The sequence below is a fragment of the Nannobrachium achirus genome (assembly GCF_963921795.1).
Source record: "Nannobrachium achirus genome assembly, chromosome: 1".
NCBI lineage: Eukaryota > Metazoa > Chordata > Actinopteri > Myctophiformes > Myctophidae > Nannobrachium > Nannobrachium achirus.
The window spans coordinates 51,435,034-51,453,850 of record NC_137810.1 but is presented as its reverse complement, the minus strand read 5'-3'; the positions used below and the strand labels follow the sequence as shown (position 1 = coordinate 51,453,850).

The window sequence follows — 18,817 nt, the reverse complement described above, 5'->3', positions numbered from 1 at the left end:
CCGGCCAAATACCTTCCGACACGTATATCGCCCTTCCCAAACCAAAGAAGGGGGGCGAAAAAGCAACTAGCAAAGCCCACGGATAGAGGAGCAGTTGATTCCACATGATCTGCACGCTGAGCGGGGGCGGCGCCCACTGACTTCAATAGAATACGTGGAGCCAGCCGAGAGAACCGCCCGCGTTTATCATCAAGTGACATTTATCCACTTCCCATGCCCACGTCACTTCCAAAGTGACTTCCAAACCCTAGGTAAGAAGTTTTGGTCATAGATTCCCAAAACTAATAATAGAAACCACCTGAGAATGTTTACTGTTTACTGACATGAGGTTTGAACATGTGGTCTTTTTTGGTTTTGTGTGTTGCGTGCGTGCGTGCGTGTGTGTGCGTGCGTGCGTGCGTGCGTGCGTGCGTGCGTGCGTGCATGCGCGTGTGTGTGTGTGTTTCACTCTAGTTAGCAACGTAGGGTGTGATTTTGGAGGGAGTACAGCAAGGAATATTACAGAAAGTAGTGGAAAACTCCATGTCAATGTTTGTGTGTGTGTGTGTGTGTGTGTGTGTGTGTGTGTGTGTGTGTGTGTGTGTGTGTGTGTGTGTGTGTGTGTGTGTGTGTGTGTACACAGGGATCTTTTACACACTGTATAACGACCTTTCCTCTGTAAGCTCATTTTGAGCTCACATCTATTTCTTCCAATACCGCGAGATCAGATGTATAGCGGTGATGAGCATGCTGTAGTGTGTGTATACGCAGATTACGCACACGCGCGCACACACACACACACACACACACACACACACACACACAGACACACACACAGACACACACACACACAGACACGCACGCACACACACACACACACACACACACACACACACACACACACACACACACACGCACGCACACACACACACACACACACACACACACACACACAGACATAGTGTACTCTGAGTCAGCCCTGGCTGCTGGAGTGGAAACCTCCGAATTGGTGAGGCAGAGAGTACAAACCACAAGAGTGACAAACAGGCAGCTGCAACACTTCTACGCTAACTTGCACACTGAGGTGTGCGTGTGTGTGCGTGTGTACATGCGTGCGTGCGTCCGTGTTTGTGTGTGAGTGTGTATGTGTGTAGTGACTGCTTGTACACTTGCTGGGTGCACATGGACATCTCGTCTCTTGTAAACAGGTCAGCCTCAGTAGCATCAAGGCCTGTCCATACTCTCTCCGACCACCGCACGTTTCGTCAGAAAGGTCCGGTTCAACTACAAAAATGACGTCACTCGCAACTTCTGAAAAGCATTGTCCTGAATTAGAGTTCGGAAAGCTGCACGTCGGAAAGTCTGAACTCTCCCGACGAAAAGATTGGTGGTCGGAGACAGTATGGACAGCCCTTCAGTCAGGATGTTGGCATGGAACATCAAGTTTGTTGACACATTTCTTGCCAGGTTTTGACAGGTTTTGAAATCATGGATTTGTTAGCCTAACAACCAAGCTGCAAGTAAAAACAGCAATTAGTTTATTATAATTGTAAATTGCAGTGATTTATTTATCTCACTGATACTGATACGTAGTTGGGTAAGGAAACCCCAGGGGTCCTTGAGGGCGTTCCGGGGGGTCACCAGCAAATTGACAAACTTGCTTTCTGAAAAGAACTACAAGCTCATGGCAGATCTGCTATTTTTGAAAGATGTTGACAAATCATGTTGATCTTCTCTTATGGGAGTCCCTCGCAGCCACAGAATCCTTTTCAAATGGGTGTCCATGGGAAAATACATCAATTTGGGGGTCCTTGATACATTTTTGAGAGCACTGACATTCAGAGTCTCAGTCAGAGTGAATCACAGCAATGAGGAGTTATGGAATAAGCACTGTTGTCAGAAACACATGGCAGCTGTGAGCCTTGACCTTTGAGTTACAGGACAGTCACTAACTACACAGAGTAACACCCAAACAGCTGCCACCAACTAGTGAAACCACTGGGTGTAATTTTGAGGTTGAAAATGAAAGCCTGAAATGTAAAAGTTTGAGAACCACCGCCTTAGTCCACCAATGGACAACATGCAATACAGGCCAGTGCTGTCATGCTCAATATTGGACTGTCTCGTTCCCAAAGAATGTCTCGTTTGCAGGTTTTTGCTGCTGCTTCAGCTGAGGAGGAGCAATACACAATACCATTAACTCAAGAGAGTCAAAAATGTAACCAAATAGACCCGTAAGGTTACATTTTGTACAATCTAGGAACTGAATTGCTGCGTGGCTCGTCTGAATGGCTGACTGACTGACTGCTGTATTTGCTGTTGTTTCAGGGCAGCAACAGACCACAATGTGGACAACACCACTGCCATGCTGAAAGACTGGCTGAAGAGAGTGCAGAACATCTACCACTATGTGGAGTGGAGACCCATGGATGAGCCAAGGTAAGCTCAGGTCACACCCCCAAATAGGCGGTGAGATCAAACGAATCATTTTAACCCATTTAACATTTAAGGATGATTCTACAAATGCCTTCAGAATCAGTGGTTCTCAAACATGTTCGTGCCAAAGACCCCCTAAATGTATATATATTTAGATAGATAGATAGATAGATAGATACCTTTATTATCCCAAGGGGGAAAATCAGTTGCCCGGATATTTGGCCGCGGACCACCGTCTGAACACGATTTTTGGAGCGGTGAAAGCGCCCCCAATAGACAGGTATGTCCGTGGGTATGTCCCTGGCTGGGTGGCTGGGTGGCTGGCTGGCTGGCTGGCTGGCCGTGTCCGTAGCCTGGCAATACCTTGAGTGGCCACACACAACACACTAGTTAAAGGAGGGGCGCTGTTTTGTGCAGGCCAGGCACACTCACCACTCACTCACAGGCACAGTTTACAGTTTAGGCATTTAGCAACACACACAGGGTATAGCTGCTCAGATTCACCGCTCCACTTCGAACCGAGGTTTGATTTTTCAATAATGTTCAAAAATAGCAGATGTACTGTACAAGCTCGCAGCCTGGCACAAAGTTACGCAATGACACAAATCATTTCAGATGGGGTTCAATGGTGGCCAATAACTAAAAGGCGTAGTTACATTTATTGTGTTCTTGCCCCCTGGTCAGCAAAGCAACAATCTGGCTAGCCATCGTCAAAGAAAAGGTCCTTTTCACTTGACTGGAGCTCGAGAGACTAGAGCTCAGTTAGTCTGTTCTTGAGAGACTAGCAAAGCAATAACACACGATCAACACACCAGTGCTGAACATGTGTGTACAGAGATACTGTATATATATACCAATATCTCGGTATATAGAACAACCACAATAATTATGATTCCACTTTGTTCATACAATCCCTTTTTCAAATGGACCCGGGCGGGCACATGCTGCAAACTGCTCACAAATTACCCATGAACCGTACCGTACTCGAGTCAACCTTTTTGGGGTGCGTGAGGTCAGGTCCGGATCTGAGAAATCCAGTTTGTTTGATTAGTGTGAACAGCGTGTACCATGTTCTGTACCAATTGAAAAGCTGGCCTGGAAACACATATTCCATGGGTACCTGGCTGAGGTTTGCATCAGGTGTGAAGACTAATAGGAACAGAACAAGATTAGTTATGTGGAAGCTGAGAGGGTGGCAGTGTTGATTTCGTCAACTAAAACTATGACGACATTTTTTTTTTCACTGGCGAAAACAAAATAAAAACGAAATAAAAACTGAGCTTTGATGACTAAAACTATGAAATATGGTGACAATTTCGTCAACAAATAAAAACTAGACTAAAATGTTAAGGCGGGACCACTAGTGGAGAAGAGATCCAGTAGAACTAAGACAAGTCGTTTTATGCTTGGTTGCACGCAGGTGTCACGTTACGAAAATAGCAGATCTGCAAGCTCACAGCGCGTCACATTGCGTCGCATTGTGAGCTTGTAGCTCTGCTGATTTTCTGCATGCAGCTAAGTATAAATCAGGCATTACGACGCCATCATCACTGCCTGCTAAGATACATTTTAGTCGACTAAATTAACTGTAGATTTAGTTGACTAAAATCATATTCATGATATTTAGTCAACTTAAACTAGACTAAAACATTTAAGATGACTAAAATGTGACTAAAACTAAATGGAAATGTATTCAAAAGACTGTGACCAAACATTTTTTTCACAAAAACATTTGCTGTCAAAATCAACACTAGAGGGAGGGCAGTCATAATTTCAGTTTGCTGTTGCTGTTTTGCAATCAGCTTCCATGCAGACCATGTACAGTAGTGATGAGTGTCCCTCTCTGTCCAGGTCCTATACAGACGAGTGGGGTGCGAAGCACTGGCCTCCCTCCAGGTTCAACCACGTGATGAAGCTGAAACAGGCGGCGCTGAAGTCTGCCAGGGAGAGATGGGCAGATTACATACTGGTAAAGACACACGCAGGGCTCAGTCTACTATAACACTCCACACCAGTGGTTCTAAAACCTTTTCATGTCAAGGACTGCCCAAATTGTATTTGGCCATGGACCCCTACCCCCCCCCCCCCCCCCAAGGACCCCTGGTCCCCAGACACCACTTTGAGAACCAATGACAGTACACGTTCAGATAAGCTCATATTGAGTCTAGGTTTCAATTACAGATCAGGCTCACGCAGGTGTGATATGATAACCATGCTATAAGCTATTTTTCTCCCAAAGAAACGAGACAAAGAAATAAGCATTCTGGGTTAAATCACCTTCTTCTCGCAGCGTCTCTGGCCAGCTCTGTCGTCTAATTAAACGGCGCCGTCTCTCATCCGTTCAGTTCAGTTTATTTGGGTGTATATAAAAAAGAAAAAGAAAACAAACAAACAAACAAACAATCCATTTACGGGTCTCCAAATTCCCTCTCAATTTTGGTATGTGATCATTGGCTTTCCTCCCAGAAGCAGTAGTGCAGAGAAGAATGCCGTCTAAAAAGCTACTACTGCACACACGCCACCTCCAAATGTGCCCGGTCCACATGCAAAAGCTATCACACAGAATTAAATGTACACATCATAGTGGCGTTCCCGCTACTCCAGCGACAGTTCAGATATCGTCGTTGTCGGGTGAAAATCTTGTATGTCCAAAACCGTTCATTTTGCATTTGTCATTTTAAAAATGATTTAAACTTTGGAGATAAAAGCTTTCCACCCGACAAAGACGATATACTAGAGTTGTTGCTGCTCTTATGCCACCATTATTACTGCGGTTGGTGTGGGCCAGACAGTAGCCCCCCGCGGGCCGCAAATGGCCCGCGGGCCGCCTATTGGGGAACCCTGTGCTACAGTGTCAAACAAAAGCATGAAAAGCAGCAGATCTGCAAGCACGAAGCCGATGATGAGTGTTAAAGTTGTTAAAATATGTCAATTCTTCTCATGTGAGCGTCTCTCCCCAGTTTGCAGACAGTGACAACCTGCTGACCAACCCACGTGTGTTGGACTTGTTGATGGCAGAGAACCTCACGTTGGTGGCTCCTATGATGGAGTCTCGCTCTCTCTACTCCAACTTCTGGTGTGGCATCACCCCGCAGGTAAACACACCTTTTCATTTATTTGGCCACGGATCCCCTATCTTACAAATATTTTGTTCGCGGGACCCCCTGAAGCAAAAATTTGATATATATAATCAGATTAAGATTTGCACAAAATGTCAATCTGCTATTTCGGAATAGCCAAAGTATTAAATAATTGTGATGCAGTGTTAACTCATTTTTTTGGGAACATCTTCATATAGTATCCACTAATGCTCATTATTAGATGGCACATTTCCATCTGCTCACTCTGCATCTCATTGGTGGGCTGTGGACAGTTCAGAAACCCTCCTACCAATGACATCATCGATGGGGATTCCAGGCTAATAGAAACTACAGCCGTTCTCTTACTGGAAAGTTAGCATGCAGAAATACAAGCCATTGTTCTTTCAATTATATAAAAATAAAAGAAGAAAAAGAACAAGAAAAAAATGGGGGAAGTGGTCCTAGGGCTGTCACGATATGACATTTTACATGACGATTAATTGTCACTCAAATAATTGCGATTAACGATTTAATTGTGTCTTTGAATTTCTGTTTGGCTTTTAGGCTTTGAAGTTGCACATGGCAGATATGACACATAACCTAAATGCACAAAGAATTTACTGACATATTTGACAACTTTCTACTTAAAAAATAACATTTATAGTGGAAATAGCCGATCTACAAGCTCACAACGCGTCGCGATGCGACGCGTTGTGAACTTGTAGATCTGCTATTTCCAATATTTTTTACTTAACCCTTTTAGTGCCTATCCCGAACTAGTTCGGGATATTCGGGATCAAAAACATTTTTTTATTTGCTATTTTACTTACCCCGAGCTGCTTGGAGCAACGTGGGTGGTCCCGGCTCGCCCAGCGCTCACCAACGAGAGACGCTAGATGCTCCGACGATTTATTCCATTGAAAATGGTTTAAAATAAAGTTTAGACCCCCCCCAATGTTCACCAAATGTTCATTGTAGGCGGCGCGACGTATTCCAGGGTGCCTATCCCGAACATGTCCGGGATATTTAATAAAATGAATTATTTTATCGGAGGCCTCAACGAAGCCCCGGTCTAGACGTCCATCCTTGGCCGGGACTTAGACTCGGCCATCCACGGGCCGTATTCGCGCTAACGGCCGAATCGCGCCGCCCACTCCAATAATAAATCACATCTTTAGACAGGATTTTCTCCGGATTGTGTCCCCAGACCCAAAGAGAAAGTTTTTTGCGGCTGAAATAGCTTTAGATCGGGCTTCTAAATGGGTTAGCATTTTGGCTACGTGTCAGCTAGCTTCCTCCTCTGGACACCCATAGGATTGACCGGAATGAAAACACAAGCCAGTTGGGAGAGGGTCGACGAAAGCTATGAAGAAGGTCAATGGAGAAATTTCTGGCACTCTAGCACCCCTTGTGGCCGGATGGCACTGTATGAGTTAAAAAATATATATATATGAACCTTTTTCAACAAGGAAACGATTATGACGATTATGAAAAATAATCGCGTCAGTGGTCCTTCACATCATTTACTTATCTTTGTAAGTGTGTCAGCAGTTGGCACACACACACGCCAATGTCACTCTCCATTAGGGATGGGACGATATGAAAATGTCATATCACGATTATTGTGACAAAAGAAATCGTGATATGCGATATTATCGCGATAATCAAAATCCATTACCCTGGGGCGGAACATTTGCCAAAAAATAGCAGATCTACAAGCTTGTAGATCGGCTATTTTTTGGCAAAGACATTTGATAGAGAGTGAAAAAAAGACTGTATCAAGTACGTATATTATAAGTACCTTTTTACCAATTATAGAGGGTTTAAATGGTACCGGATATGCAGCTCGGCAAATAAAAGGTGAATTGATCCCATGCATGACGGAGGACGATATCACAATAAATTAATTCTCCACGATACGATTATTGTGATTTTTTTTTATCACGAAAAACGATAATATCGCTCATCGTCCCATCCCTACTCTCCATCCTTCTCAGGGCTACTACAAGCGGACCCCAGACTACCAGCCCATCAGGGAGTGGAAGCGTCTGGGTTGCTACGGCGTCCCCATGGTGCACAGCACCTTCCTGCTGGACCTGCGTCGCGACGGCAGCAGAGACCTGACCTTCTACCCTCCTCACCCCGACTACAGCTGGGCCTTCGACGACATCATGGTGTTCGCCTTCTCAGCCCGGCAGGCAGGTGAGACTGAGAGGCTCACATTAGGTGTTTAAGGCGTTTAAACAATGCCGCTTCCACGAGAAATCACGCAAAATGAAATGTCAGATATGCCTTCCGTTCATTTTCGGGGGTAGTATATCCGAAATCTTCAGTGAAAATCTGTCAGCCTTTAAAGAAGGTCTCTCACACTCTGTACAAAAGTTTGCCTGATGAAGGTTTAAATACCGAAACGTTGCATCTCTTTATTAAATTCCCCTTTTTGCATTTGAAGACGGTGTGCGTGGAGTTTTTGCCCTTTCAGTTTACCGACCATTGTTTGGTCTCTCCTCGACAGCACCTGCCGCTGTAGGGGTGCAAAAGCCTTTCGTTTCAGTGAAAATCTGTGAAACGATCCTCCTTGCGCTTCCATCTAAACGGGCGAGTTACAGGGAAACCGCAAAATGTGTGATGTAACGACTGACGCTGCAAAGCCGACAGCAGTGGAGCGCAGTGGAGCCTGTACGCTGCCATGGTGATTATGTAAACAAATGCTGTGACAGGAAGTAGAGCGGACAGGAAGTCACACACTAAGACTAAATCTACGCTGGGCTGGACCTGCGCTGTGCGATGTGACAGAGGTTGTGGTGGAAGTGCTGCATTACTTCATGCAGTGCAGGTCTGTTTACAGTACATCACCAAGCGAAACAAACTAAAATAGATTGTAGCTCTTGACTCGCTCTTAATAGGTGTAACTTTGTCAGAATACATGTTTTGTTCGGATATTGTTTATTGCGAGCTCAACCCAAGGAGCGGGAGAAGTAGAACAGATTTTCTCTCCAGCGGGGAATACGTTTGCAGGAACACTGCACTGTGAAAAACCACTCTCTGCCTTATGTCATGACCAGGCTTTTCTCTTCGCAGATGAGTAAGCCTGGCTACGCCAGGTTAGACTAAATCAGAATGTGTTTTCAAAATTAACACTGTTTGGGGGTCCTTGACATGAAAAAGTTTGAAAACCAGTGCAACAAACAATGCATGCGAGCCCTCTGGACATGATATCCAAAGCGCTCCTCCATCCAACATCATGGCCCCTATAATAACTCTTGATATCTCTGTGTGTAACAATCAGGCTTTTGTGTTTGCAGTGCTAGAACAATGCTGGCTTGTTTCATAGCCTATGAGCATGTGTGAGATTAAGGCAGATGAGGAAGAGTGAAGATAATAGGCTCCATGTGCGTCTTTATGGCCGGATTCCGTGTGTGCTCTTCATTCCTTTAGTGTGTGTGTGTGTGTGTGTGTGTGTGTGTGTGTGTGTGTGTGTGTGTGTGTGTGTGTGTGTGTGTGTGTGTGTGTGTGTGTGTGTGTGTGTGTGTGCGCGCGTGCGTGCGTGTGCGCGCGGCCGCTCGCACGTGCGGCCATGTGTATACGATGTTTGTAACGATTGACATGGAACAAACAGAACCATTAAGCAAACCATTACATACCTTTGAAGAGTGAGTGGTGTGTTGAACACTTACAAAGCACAAACCACACAAAACACATACATGGTAAGCAGTAAACACACATGCGAGTAATCCCTTGTGCTTACTCTCCCGCTCTTCACTCACACACAAACACTACCGACCACACACGCAAATACATGTTCATGCATAGTATCAAGTACTTCCAAATATTATGGATTTGGCTGACATTTGATGCATTGCATCTTGTGTAAGTGAAGAAAGCTTGGGTAGTGTTGATAGAACATTCAGGATGAACAACACAGGTCCACCCATCAACCATTTAAACCTGTATACCGTGGCTATTTTCACTAGTTTGGGTCCCGGGGAGGCATCAAATTTCTCTTTCGGGTCTCGAGCTAAAATGTTCGGGAACCACTGTCTCGTCTCTGTCAGGTGGAAACCTCATATCATTGTACCGGTATGTTCAAAACTCGTACTTTTCAGGATTCAAATAAAAAAAAACATCAAAAGTAGCTGATTGACAAGCTCGAAACACGTTCTTTGAGTTTTGTATTTGTTTTGCTGTAGCCGTGTCAACGTGTGTCGGCTCAGAGAGCTTTTTATGTGGAACGTGAGATTTTTTAGGTGAGCATTGTGCAATGCATGTATGTTTGTTTGGAAATGTTTATGTCGAGAGGTTGTGTTACTGTTTACAGAGCTCTCTCTTACTCCCTCTGCGTGTGTGTGTGTGTGTGTGTGTGTGTGTGTGTGTGTGTGTGTGTGTGTGTGTGTGTGTGTGTGTGTGTGTGTGTGTGTGTGTGTGCGTGTGCATGTGTGCGTGCTCTCACAGAGGTGCAGATGTACGTGTGCAACAGAGAACACTATGGCTTCCTGCCCGTTCCACTGAAGGCCACGCAGACCGTCGACGACGAGGCCGAGGGGTTTATACACACCATTACTGAGGCTATGAGTAAGTTATCATGCACGCACACATGCACGCACGCACACACGCACGCTCGCACACGCACGCACGCACACACACACCCAACGTGTGTCCACATCTACTGTACACACAGCACATGTGTATGATTGTTTGACATTTTGTTGCTGTCGAGCAGAAACCTCCATATTCTAACCTTTTGTGAGTTTTCGTAAATGAATTCCCTACTTCATCCTACCACAGCGTGAGCGTCACACAAAAGCATCAAAAGTAGCAGATCTGCAAGCTCGAAACGAGTCGTTTTGAGCTTGTAGATCACATTTACTGCATGTATTCAAGTCTAGAGGTACATATTGAGCACAGTTACTACACTCATGACTTGATACTTAGTTTAAGATGTTTATATATTTTCTCCATTGCTTCCCTCGTGGCTGAGTTCTATTATGTTGTCCTCTTTCAACCTACTTACTCTGTTGCTGTGTTACATACAAGAATAGCCAATCTACATACTGTACAAGTTCATGTACGAATAGCAGCTACAGGGTCCTCAGAGTTTTACATTAACCATGCACTTGAACCCTAGCATCCTATTTGAGGGGAACATTAGCTAAAAATAACAGATCTACAAGCTTGAAACGGCTTGTAGATTGGCTACTTTTGGCAAAGTTTGGTGGGGAGGGAAAAAAGAGCAGATGAAGTACAGAGTGAAAGGTCAGTAAGTGGTTAAATGTCTGAAAATACACATTAACACGAATCCAACACGTCTATGAAGCCATCTATGAAATCTATGAAAAGTGTAATCTGCAACACAATATTATACCATATTGTCGTTGTCGGGCAGAAACCTTGTATCTCCAAGTTACAAATTTGTACGTTCTTTTGCAAAGTAAAGCCCTGCTTCATCATACAAGGCCGTCGCACAAAAGTAGTGAAAACAGCAGATCTACAAGCACACAACGCCTCGCGGTGCGAGGCGTTGTGTGCTTGTAGATCACTAGTTTAAATCATTTTTAAAATGATAAATGCAAACCGAACGGTTTTGGACATACAAGGTTTTCACCCGACAACGACGATATGTACAGTACAGTAGTGGGAATCCCTGCTTCATCTCTCTCTCTCGGCTAAGGGGTCCTTGGCCTGAAAATCATTGAGGACCCCTGAGATATGAGCTATTTTCTGTGTGTGATGCCAGCACGCATCTAAGTATAAACGGGTGTGAGGGTGACTGAAGGGAGAGGGGCAGAGGGAGGACTTGCAACATACCTGTACAATCAAACCTGCCACATTCATGTGGTCGAGGCAATAGCTGGCCTAGCTATTGCTCCTTTTCACTGTATCATCCCCTCTTCCCTGAGTGTTTCCAACCCTCCCAAAGGCCTCTTTATAATCATTCCTCTCCCCACTTTAAGAGATTTGTAAATAAACCTCTACGGTCCAGAAAGAACTACTGTAATTCTGTGTCCCGTCCTGCTATTTTTAACCGTCCGTCCTCCTCTCTCTTTTCTCTTGCCAACAGTCGACCATGATGATATCGAGCCTTCTCAGTACCTGCACATTCCGCCAGCACGGCTGGAAAAGATAGGTTTCGATGAGGTGAGTTCTGAGAGCCTGTAAGTCCTGGTCTGTCCAGGGAAATAAAGGCTTGGCTTGCCAACTCTCCCATCGTACTTCTCTCTCTCTCTCTCTGTCTGTATATTTACTGTACTTTAGCCGGCCACTCCCACTTCCTGCCTCTGTCGCAGTCTCCTTCCTTCCACTTTTGTCCCCCCCCCCCCCCGCCCTCTCACCCTCACCTCCATCCTCATTGGCTCCGTCTTCCTTTTGCTTTGGATTTGTCTTTTGTGTTATTGTTTGTTTTGCGTTGCAGTCTCTCAATAGCCTCCCTAATTGTCCCATGATGACAGGAATTCATAGGGCAGAGACGGTAATAAGCACGTCAGCCTGTCACTGTCGAAATCCTCTTTTATTCTATATCCGACGTCCGTGTTTTGTTTCCTGCCCTCCTTCAGCCTTTGTTCTCACAACGGCAAATGACTTGGCCGTCTGAAAGCACTCTGCAAAGTAGACTAGAAAAATACTAGGTTCAATCAACTTCAATGCAACAAAGATGTTTTCGATCACAATTATTTAAAAGCTGCTCTATGTAACGTATCTCTTCTACCACCAATTTGAACCCGGTTTCCTTCGCAAAACATATGTTTACCATTGAGTTAATAGCGCTTGCCTGCTTGCTAGGGGGATGAATTCAATCTCCGACCAATAGGTCAAAATTCGTGTCAGATCCTGTGTCTAGTTGAGACGTGACCTTTGACATGATCTAAATGTCTCAATAGAAGAGCAGGGAGGCAAAATACAACCACCACAATTTATAAATTATATTGTATTAGCATCCTCTGCCATACAGACATTTGATTCATTAAAAAAACTAAATCACCTGTAGTGCCGCTGAGTGCATCCCTCCATTCCAACATGTCTCCTTTCCGACATGTCTCCATTCCGACACTAACCCTATATCTTACCCATACCCTAACCTTAACCTCTATGGAAGTGTTGCCACTCCGACAATAAGAAGTCACTGTCGGAGTGGCGACATGTCGGAATGGAGAGTCCCCCCCCTATCCCCCCCCCCCCCAGTGCCGCTTTAAGGCTCTTCTTTTACATGAATCACTATTTACATTTATTGAAATGTCGCTGTATCTACTTTTTCCTGCTACACTCTGTTCATTCTTTCTCCTCCTGTGTTTCTGTCCTAATGAACAGGTCTTCCTGATCAACCTGAAGCGTCGTCTGGACAGAAGGAGCCGCATGTTGAACACCATGTCCTCCCTGGGTCTGCAGGCCACACTCACAGACGCTGTGGATGGCAAGTATGTCTCTCTACCTCTCTCTACCCCTCTCTCTCTCTGTCTAGTACAGGGGTCTTCAACGTTTTCAGGCTAAGGACCCCTTTGTTGAGAGAGAGATGAAGCAGTGACCCCCACTACATATCGTATAAAATTGTGTTGCAGATGTTCATGGATTTCTTATACAGCTTAGACTTGTTTGACAGCACAGTATCAACTGTGTAGGTTGGATTAATGTGTATTTTCATACATTTAACATTGTCAATACCTACTGTACTACTAGTCTGCTCTTCTTTTCCTACACCAATCCTCTGCGCCAAAAAATAGCAGATCTACAACGCCTTGTACATCTGCTGTTTTTGGCTAATCTTCAACTCAGAATAGGGATTCTAGGGTTCAAATGGTTAATGTGACAAACATGATCCTACCACACAAAGATTTGGCGTCCCCCCTGTAGTAACTCTGAGGACCCCCTAGGGGTCCCGAACCCTCTGTTGAAGACCCCTGCTCTAGTATGTCACTATGTCTATGACTCTCTCAATCTCTCTCTAGTATGTCACTATTACTCTCTCAGCCGCTGTCTCTCTCTCTCTCTCTCTCTCTCTCTCTCTCTCTCTCGCACACACACTCCACACTGCGTGGATAAAGTCTTTAGTTCTATAGGCTTAGTCGTAACTAGACTATGTCTAAAATAAATTAAACATAATTTGGACACCAAAAACGCAAACAGCTGTGATTAAACCCTATATGGTTGACCGGAGTCCCTCAGGGCTACTTTCCCTTTGATGTTATTGTGGGGGAATTATTGCTGAAAATAGCCGATCGACAAGCTCACAACACATTGGAACTGCGGCTATTTTCAGCGAAAGCTTTTCCCCCACAATACAAAATAGTGGTTCAGCTTCTTAAGCCGCTAAATTATGTTTTGTTGTTGTTGATGTTGTTTTACTGACAAATAATTGAGGCCCTTTTTAGCCTCTTCCCTCATGTTGATTTATTACATGTATGTGCACAACAGCCTACTGAACACGGGAATGATTAATTTGAAAACGATGCAAGTTGGGAATACATGCCTCACCCGTTTATTCAGTAGCCGATGTACTTTGTTGTACTTCTCGGCCTGGGGCCCATGACCCACCTTTATCCAACCCATTTTGCTAGCTTGGATGGCTCACAGTAGAGGACAAGCAATTACAAATGGGATTGGCTTTCAAAATAGTCAATGCGACTTTGTCCTCAATGCCCTCAATACCCGCATATCCGACTAAATACCTATAGAAAGTGGGTGACACCCACAGCTTCAATACTAGAGGGAACGACAACAAGGATCTGGTACCACCCACCTATAAAACAAACATGGGTAAATTCTCATCTCCCTCCTACAGCACTGCCACCCAAGTGTGGAATGTCCTGACCCCATCCCTTAAAGAAATGTTGATCACTGAGGCTAAAGTGGGAGATAATCCCTACACTGTACATAATATGGGCTGTATTTTGATTTCTTAAGTACCAGCACTTATGCCTTAACTTAAAGGCCTGTCCATACTGTCTCCGACCACAAAACTTTTCGCCAGAGAGTTTTGACTTTGCGGCGTGCAGCTTTCCGAACTCTAATTCGGTTTAATGCTTTTCAGAAGATGCGAGTGAAGTCATTGTGTAGTTGTGTAGAGACGGTATGGACAGGCCTTTAAGTTAAGGCATAAGAGCTGTTACTTCAAACAATATATGGACAATCAAAATAGAGCGATGTGTTTTATATTTGTGATGATATTGAGTCTTTGTGTTATTTTTTTACGTCATGTTTATGAATTGAATATATTGGACCCTAATGGAATGATCCTTTAGACAAAGTGTATTACTGTACTCGTGCAGTTTGCATTTCTGTTTAATAAAATATTCAATCAATCGATTCAATCATTCAATTGATCATTCTATCAATCAATCAATAAATCAATCGCTTGTTGTCAGGGTACCCAGCTCGGTACTTACACGATAGGTCAGACAGTGCCTGAGTTATCCCCGGGACAGGCAGACGCGCGCGGCCGCGCGCACACACACACACACACTCACAGATTCTGTGAATTTATAGATAGATAAGCTTGTTTTATACCTTAACAGCAGTACCTTGAGTGTCTTACTTTAATCCACTGGTGAGGCTTTCCTAATCTCACTACCAGCTTTTGGGGGCTAGTGTATCACAGTCGTTGTTGCCAAGTTTGACTTGGCAAGCGCTTTTCTTTTTTCACTGCCAGAAAATGTGTTTTCGTTGGACAATAGTTGTTGGATGAAGATACTACTACTACAGCTACATGAATGAATTTCTATTCCCTCTCTTGTCTCTGTGTTCGTCCCTGTCAGAGCACTGAACACATCCCAACTTCAGGCGCTGGGAATAGAGATGATGCCTGGTTATAAGGATCCTTACTCTGGCAGAGTACTGACCAGAGGGGAGATTGGGTGTTTCCTCAGCCACCACTCCACATGGGTACAGGTAAGGACAGAGAAGACTTGTCATGAAAACAGTTTAGAAACAAGACTTTGGGGGTGCCGTTGGGCTAGTTGTTAAGGTATATACCACGTACATAGGCTCTAATGCAGCCTGTCGGCGAATTGCGGGTTCAATTCCTGAGGCCAACGACCATTGCTGCGTGTCACTCCCTGTCTCTCTCTCTACTGTGTACTATCAATTAAAACAGAAAGGCCCCAAATATATAAAAAACAAAGACTGTAACAAAAGCCCTCCTAGAGTTTCGTGGCAATATTATATGACCATTACATTTTTACATGTTTGCAACTGGAAAATGTGGCCTAATCGGCCTTTCACACAGGGCGTCAAACTTGCTGCTCAGCTTGCTGCCATCGTTGGCGTATAAGCAGAAAGCCAACAGTGGCAAAAACAATGAATTATTGCCAGCCATCTAAAATCATCATCATCCTGGCTAATCCTGGCACATTTAGTGATCTAGCACTACCTCATGACCTGGTAGATATCAGTTTCACCATGCTAATCTTTATTTAGCCTATCGTGTCCGTCTGGTTGAGACCTCCAAATGTCCAAATACTTTTAAGGATTTAAAGCTCAAAATGCGGCAGCGATACTTTTGTGTGACGCAGCAAGTAGTATGATCAAGTAGGGCGTTAATTTACACACAAAAAAAAATCAGAAAGAGAGAAACTAACAAAAGTTACAATATGGAGATAAGAGGTTTCTGTGTGTGTTGCTGGGCAGATGGTGGAGCGGGGCCTCCAGAAGGTGCTGGTCCTGGAGGATGACGTGAGGTTTGAGCCCAGGTTCAAGAGGAGGATACAGATCATCATGGAGGAGGTGGAGAAGGTCCAGCTGGACTGGGACCTCATGTAAGAACACACATATGTACACGCACGCACGCACGCACGCACGCACGCACGCACGCACGCACACACACACACACACAGGCACACACACACACACACACACACACACACACACACAATAAATACATCCACGAGCACACACCTTCACGCACACACATGTTGAACGCATGTTGAACCTTAACAGTTTTAACTACCTCCATCCCCTGGCCAAGACAGTTAGATAAACAAAGTTTTGTTACTTGTTGAAAATGTTTACATTTGGGGTGGAGATGGCCGAGTGGTTAAGGTACGTACCATATATAGGCTCTGATGCAGCCTGACAAACCCATGCAACCTGCATGGGTTTGATTCCTGAGCCTGTCGCACCTTTGCTGCATTTCACTCCCCAACTCTTTCCCTGTTTTTTTTCCTGTTTTTCTAAGACATACATTTACATTTAGATGAGTGCCAGTTTCCATTTCTAAAGTGGATCATCAATTTGACTATAGCCTGGTGGTAAACCATCTCAGTCACGTGATCATCATGTGTCTTCTGCAGACCGGTCTGGCCCCAAGTGCTTGCTGGGCGTTTCACAGAAACCTAAAAGTGGAATTGCCAATCAACGTCTGCGCTTAGTCATGACAGACTAATTGGCGCTTCCATTTTTTCGGTTTCTGCACATACCCAGAGCTGTTAATTCACACCACTGGTTCCCAGGCACTGGGTCGCAGACAGATTTTTATAGGTCCCTTAATTTTTGGTTTCCATCATTTTGTTTTTAATTATTATTATTTCAAAACATTTTCAAAAAACATTCCCAAAAAAGCTAGTTTGGGTCCCGGACAAATGTCCGATTTATTTTTTGGGTCACGAGCTAAAAGGTTTGGGAACCACTGATTCACGCAACTGAGATCATGGTTTACCAGGCTACTATTTGACCAGCTTTCCTCTCCCTTCTGTCCCTCCTCTCTCTCCCTCTCTCTCTCTCTCTCTCTCTGTCTGTCTGTCTCTCTTTGTCTCCGTCTCTGTCCCCTCCTGGCAGCTACATGGGGCGTAAGCGCATGCAGTTGAGTCAGCCAGAGCGCTCGGTGGAAGGAGTGAACAACCTGGTGGAGGCCGACTACTCCTATTGGACGCTGGGCTACGCGCTGTCACAGCAGGGCGCCAGGAAGCTGCTGGACGCTCAGCCCTTAGGCAGGATGCTGCCGGTGGACGAGTACCTGCCTGTCATGTTCGACAAGCACCCCAAGTTAGTATTAGCATCCATCCACTCCTGTTCTGTCGGTTGCCTGGATATACTTAACTCATTAGAGGTCCACAACGTGTCAACACGCCAAACTCTTTGATGTGTCCGTGTGCCCGTTGACGCGTTTGACACATTGTACAGTAAACTATACTGTACACACTCCATTTCCCGAAATGCAGCGCGAGATCACGTGACTGGGAAGTCTGTCTCCCTGATTCACTTCCCTGTAACGCTGCTGCACAAACATGCAGTTTTCTCCTAATCTAACTTTTAAATCACCTTCATGTTTAAAACGTGGCCTTCTCTACCGTTACAAAAGCTCTGTGGCCCGCGGCTGCGCGCGTCTGACGGCGCCGGTGTGGGTTAGTTCATTGAAAATAATGGGGCTGTATGTTTTGACGCGCCGCTTCCGCGCCGCCTCCGCGTCCAGTGTGTGTTCCCCATAAAGGAGTAGTTCACCCCCAAAATGACTTTTTTTCTATTGACTAGTCACGCCATGGAGAGTAGAGTTCAATAATATTTTTTGTGTTTTGTCGCATTCCTAAGACAAAAATGTGATAACATTAAATGTACCCCCATTCGTTCCGGATGGTGACCTGTTTCGAAACGGGTCACCATCCGGAATCAATGGGGGCAAATTTCGTCGAATCAAATTTTTGTCTTAGGAATGTGACAAAAAACAAAAAATATTATTGAACTCTACTCTCCATGGCATGAGTAATCAATAGAAAAAAAGTCATTTTGGAGGTGAACTACTCCTTTAAGCCGCCTCCGCGTCCAGTGTGTGTTCCCCTTAAGTGAACCCAATAGGATACTTGTGAGCAAGTGTTGGACACTTGCCCGATCATATTCCTGCTAAATGCTAATCCAATGGCCAAAACAAACAAACAAACAAACAAACAAACACAAATTTAAAATGTGTTTTATTATGACTGTCTACAATTACATTCTCTGAAACAAGAATCAACTTTATTGTCACATCCCTGTTTTACAAGATGTCTAAAGAAGATTTATTTTTAATAAGCTCCATCATTTTGTTATTATTCATAAAAAGGAGCATGGAGCAGGGAGAAAAGAAACTCGACAACAATACAAGATGAATATCTCACTACCTAATCAGAATGCGTACCACAAAAGTGTGTGTATGTCCATCTGTGACTCAACGTTCAGCAGTTGTTCAATTGTCTAAAAAACATAATACAAAAATCAATAACGCAAATGCCTTGCTGACCATCTACTTTTCCACCTTCAGATGTGTCTCTACTTCTCATAATCCCAAAATGTTTACAATTTTTTCCCAAATGTTGGCCTGTAGGCAGCGCAGGGGCACCACACAGTATAGGCACTGCAGGGCCAGA

The 18,817-nt window shown here is 44.5% G+C and overlaps 1 protein-coding gene across 1 annotated transcript in view; it reads left to right on the top strand.

The window, feature by feature from the left end:
• Positions 1-18,817, top strand: part of colgalt2b (collagen beta(1-O)galactosyltransferase 2b) — a gene marked incomplete at its 3' end in the record, with an annotated part of 54,291 nt that overhangs the window by 28,470 nt on the left and 7,004 nt on the right. Inside the window, exons 2-11 of the mRNA XM_080748876.1 lie at positions 2,308-2,418; positions 4,267-4,384; positions 5,376-5,510; positions 7,493-7,697; positions 9,948-10,067; positions 11,554-11,630; positions 12,798-12,904; positions 15,239-15,371; positions 16,110-16,237; positions 17,256-17,462. Coding sequence (XP_080605002.1) covers positions 2,345-2,418; positions 4,267-4,384; positions 5,376-5,510; positions 7,493-7,697; positions 9,948-10,067; positions 11,554-11,630; positions 12,798-12,904; positions 15,239-15,371; positions 16,110-16,237; positions 17,256-17,462 — 1,304 coding nt within the window. The 5' untranslated portion in view covers positions 2,308-2,344. The remainder of the gene's footprint in view (positions 1-2,307; positions 2,419-4,266; positions 4,385-5,375; positions 5,511-7,492; positions 7,698-9,947; positions 10,068-11,553; positions 11,631-12,797; positions 12,905-15,238; positions 15,372-16,109; positions 16,238-17,255; positions 17,463-18,817) is intronic.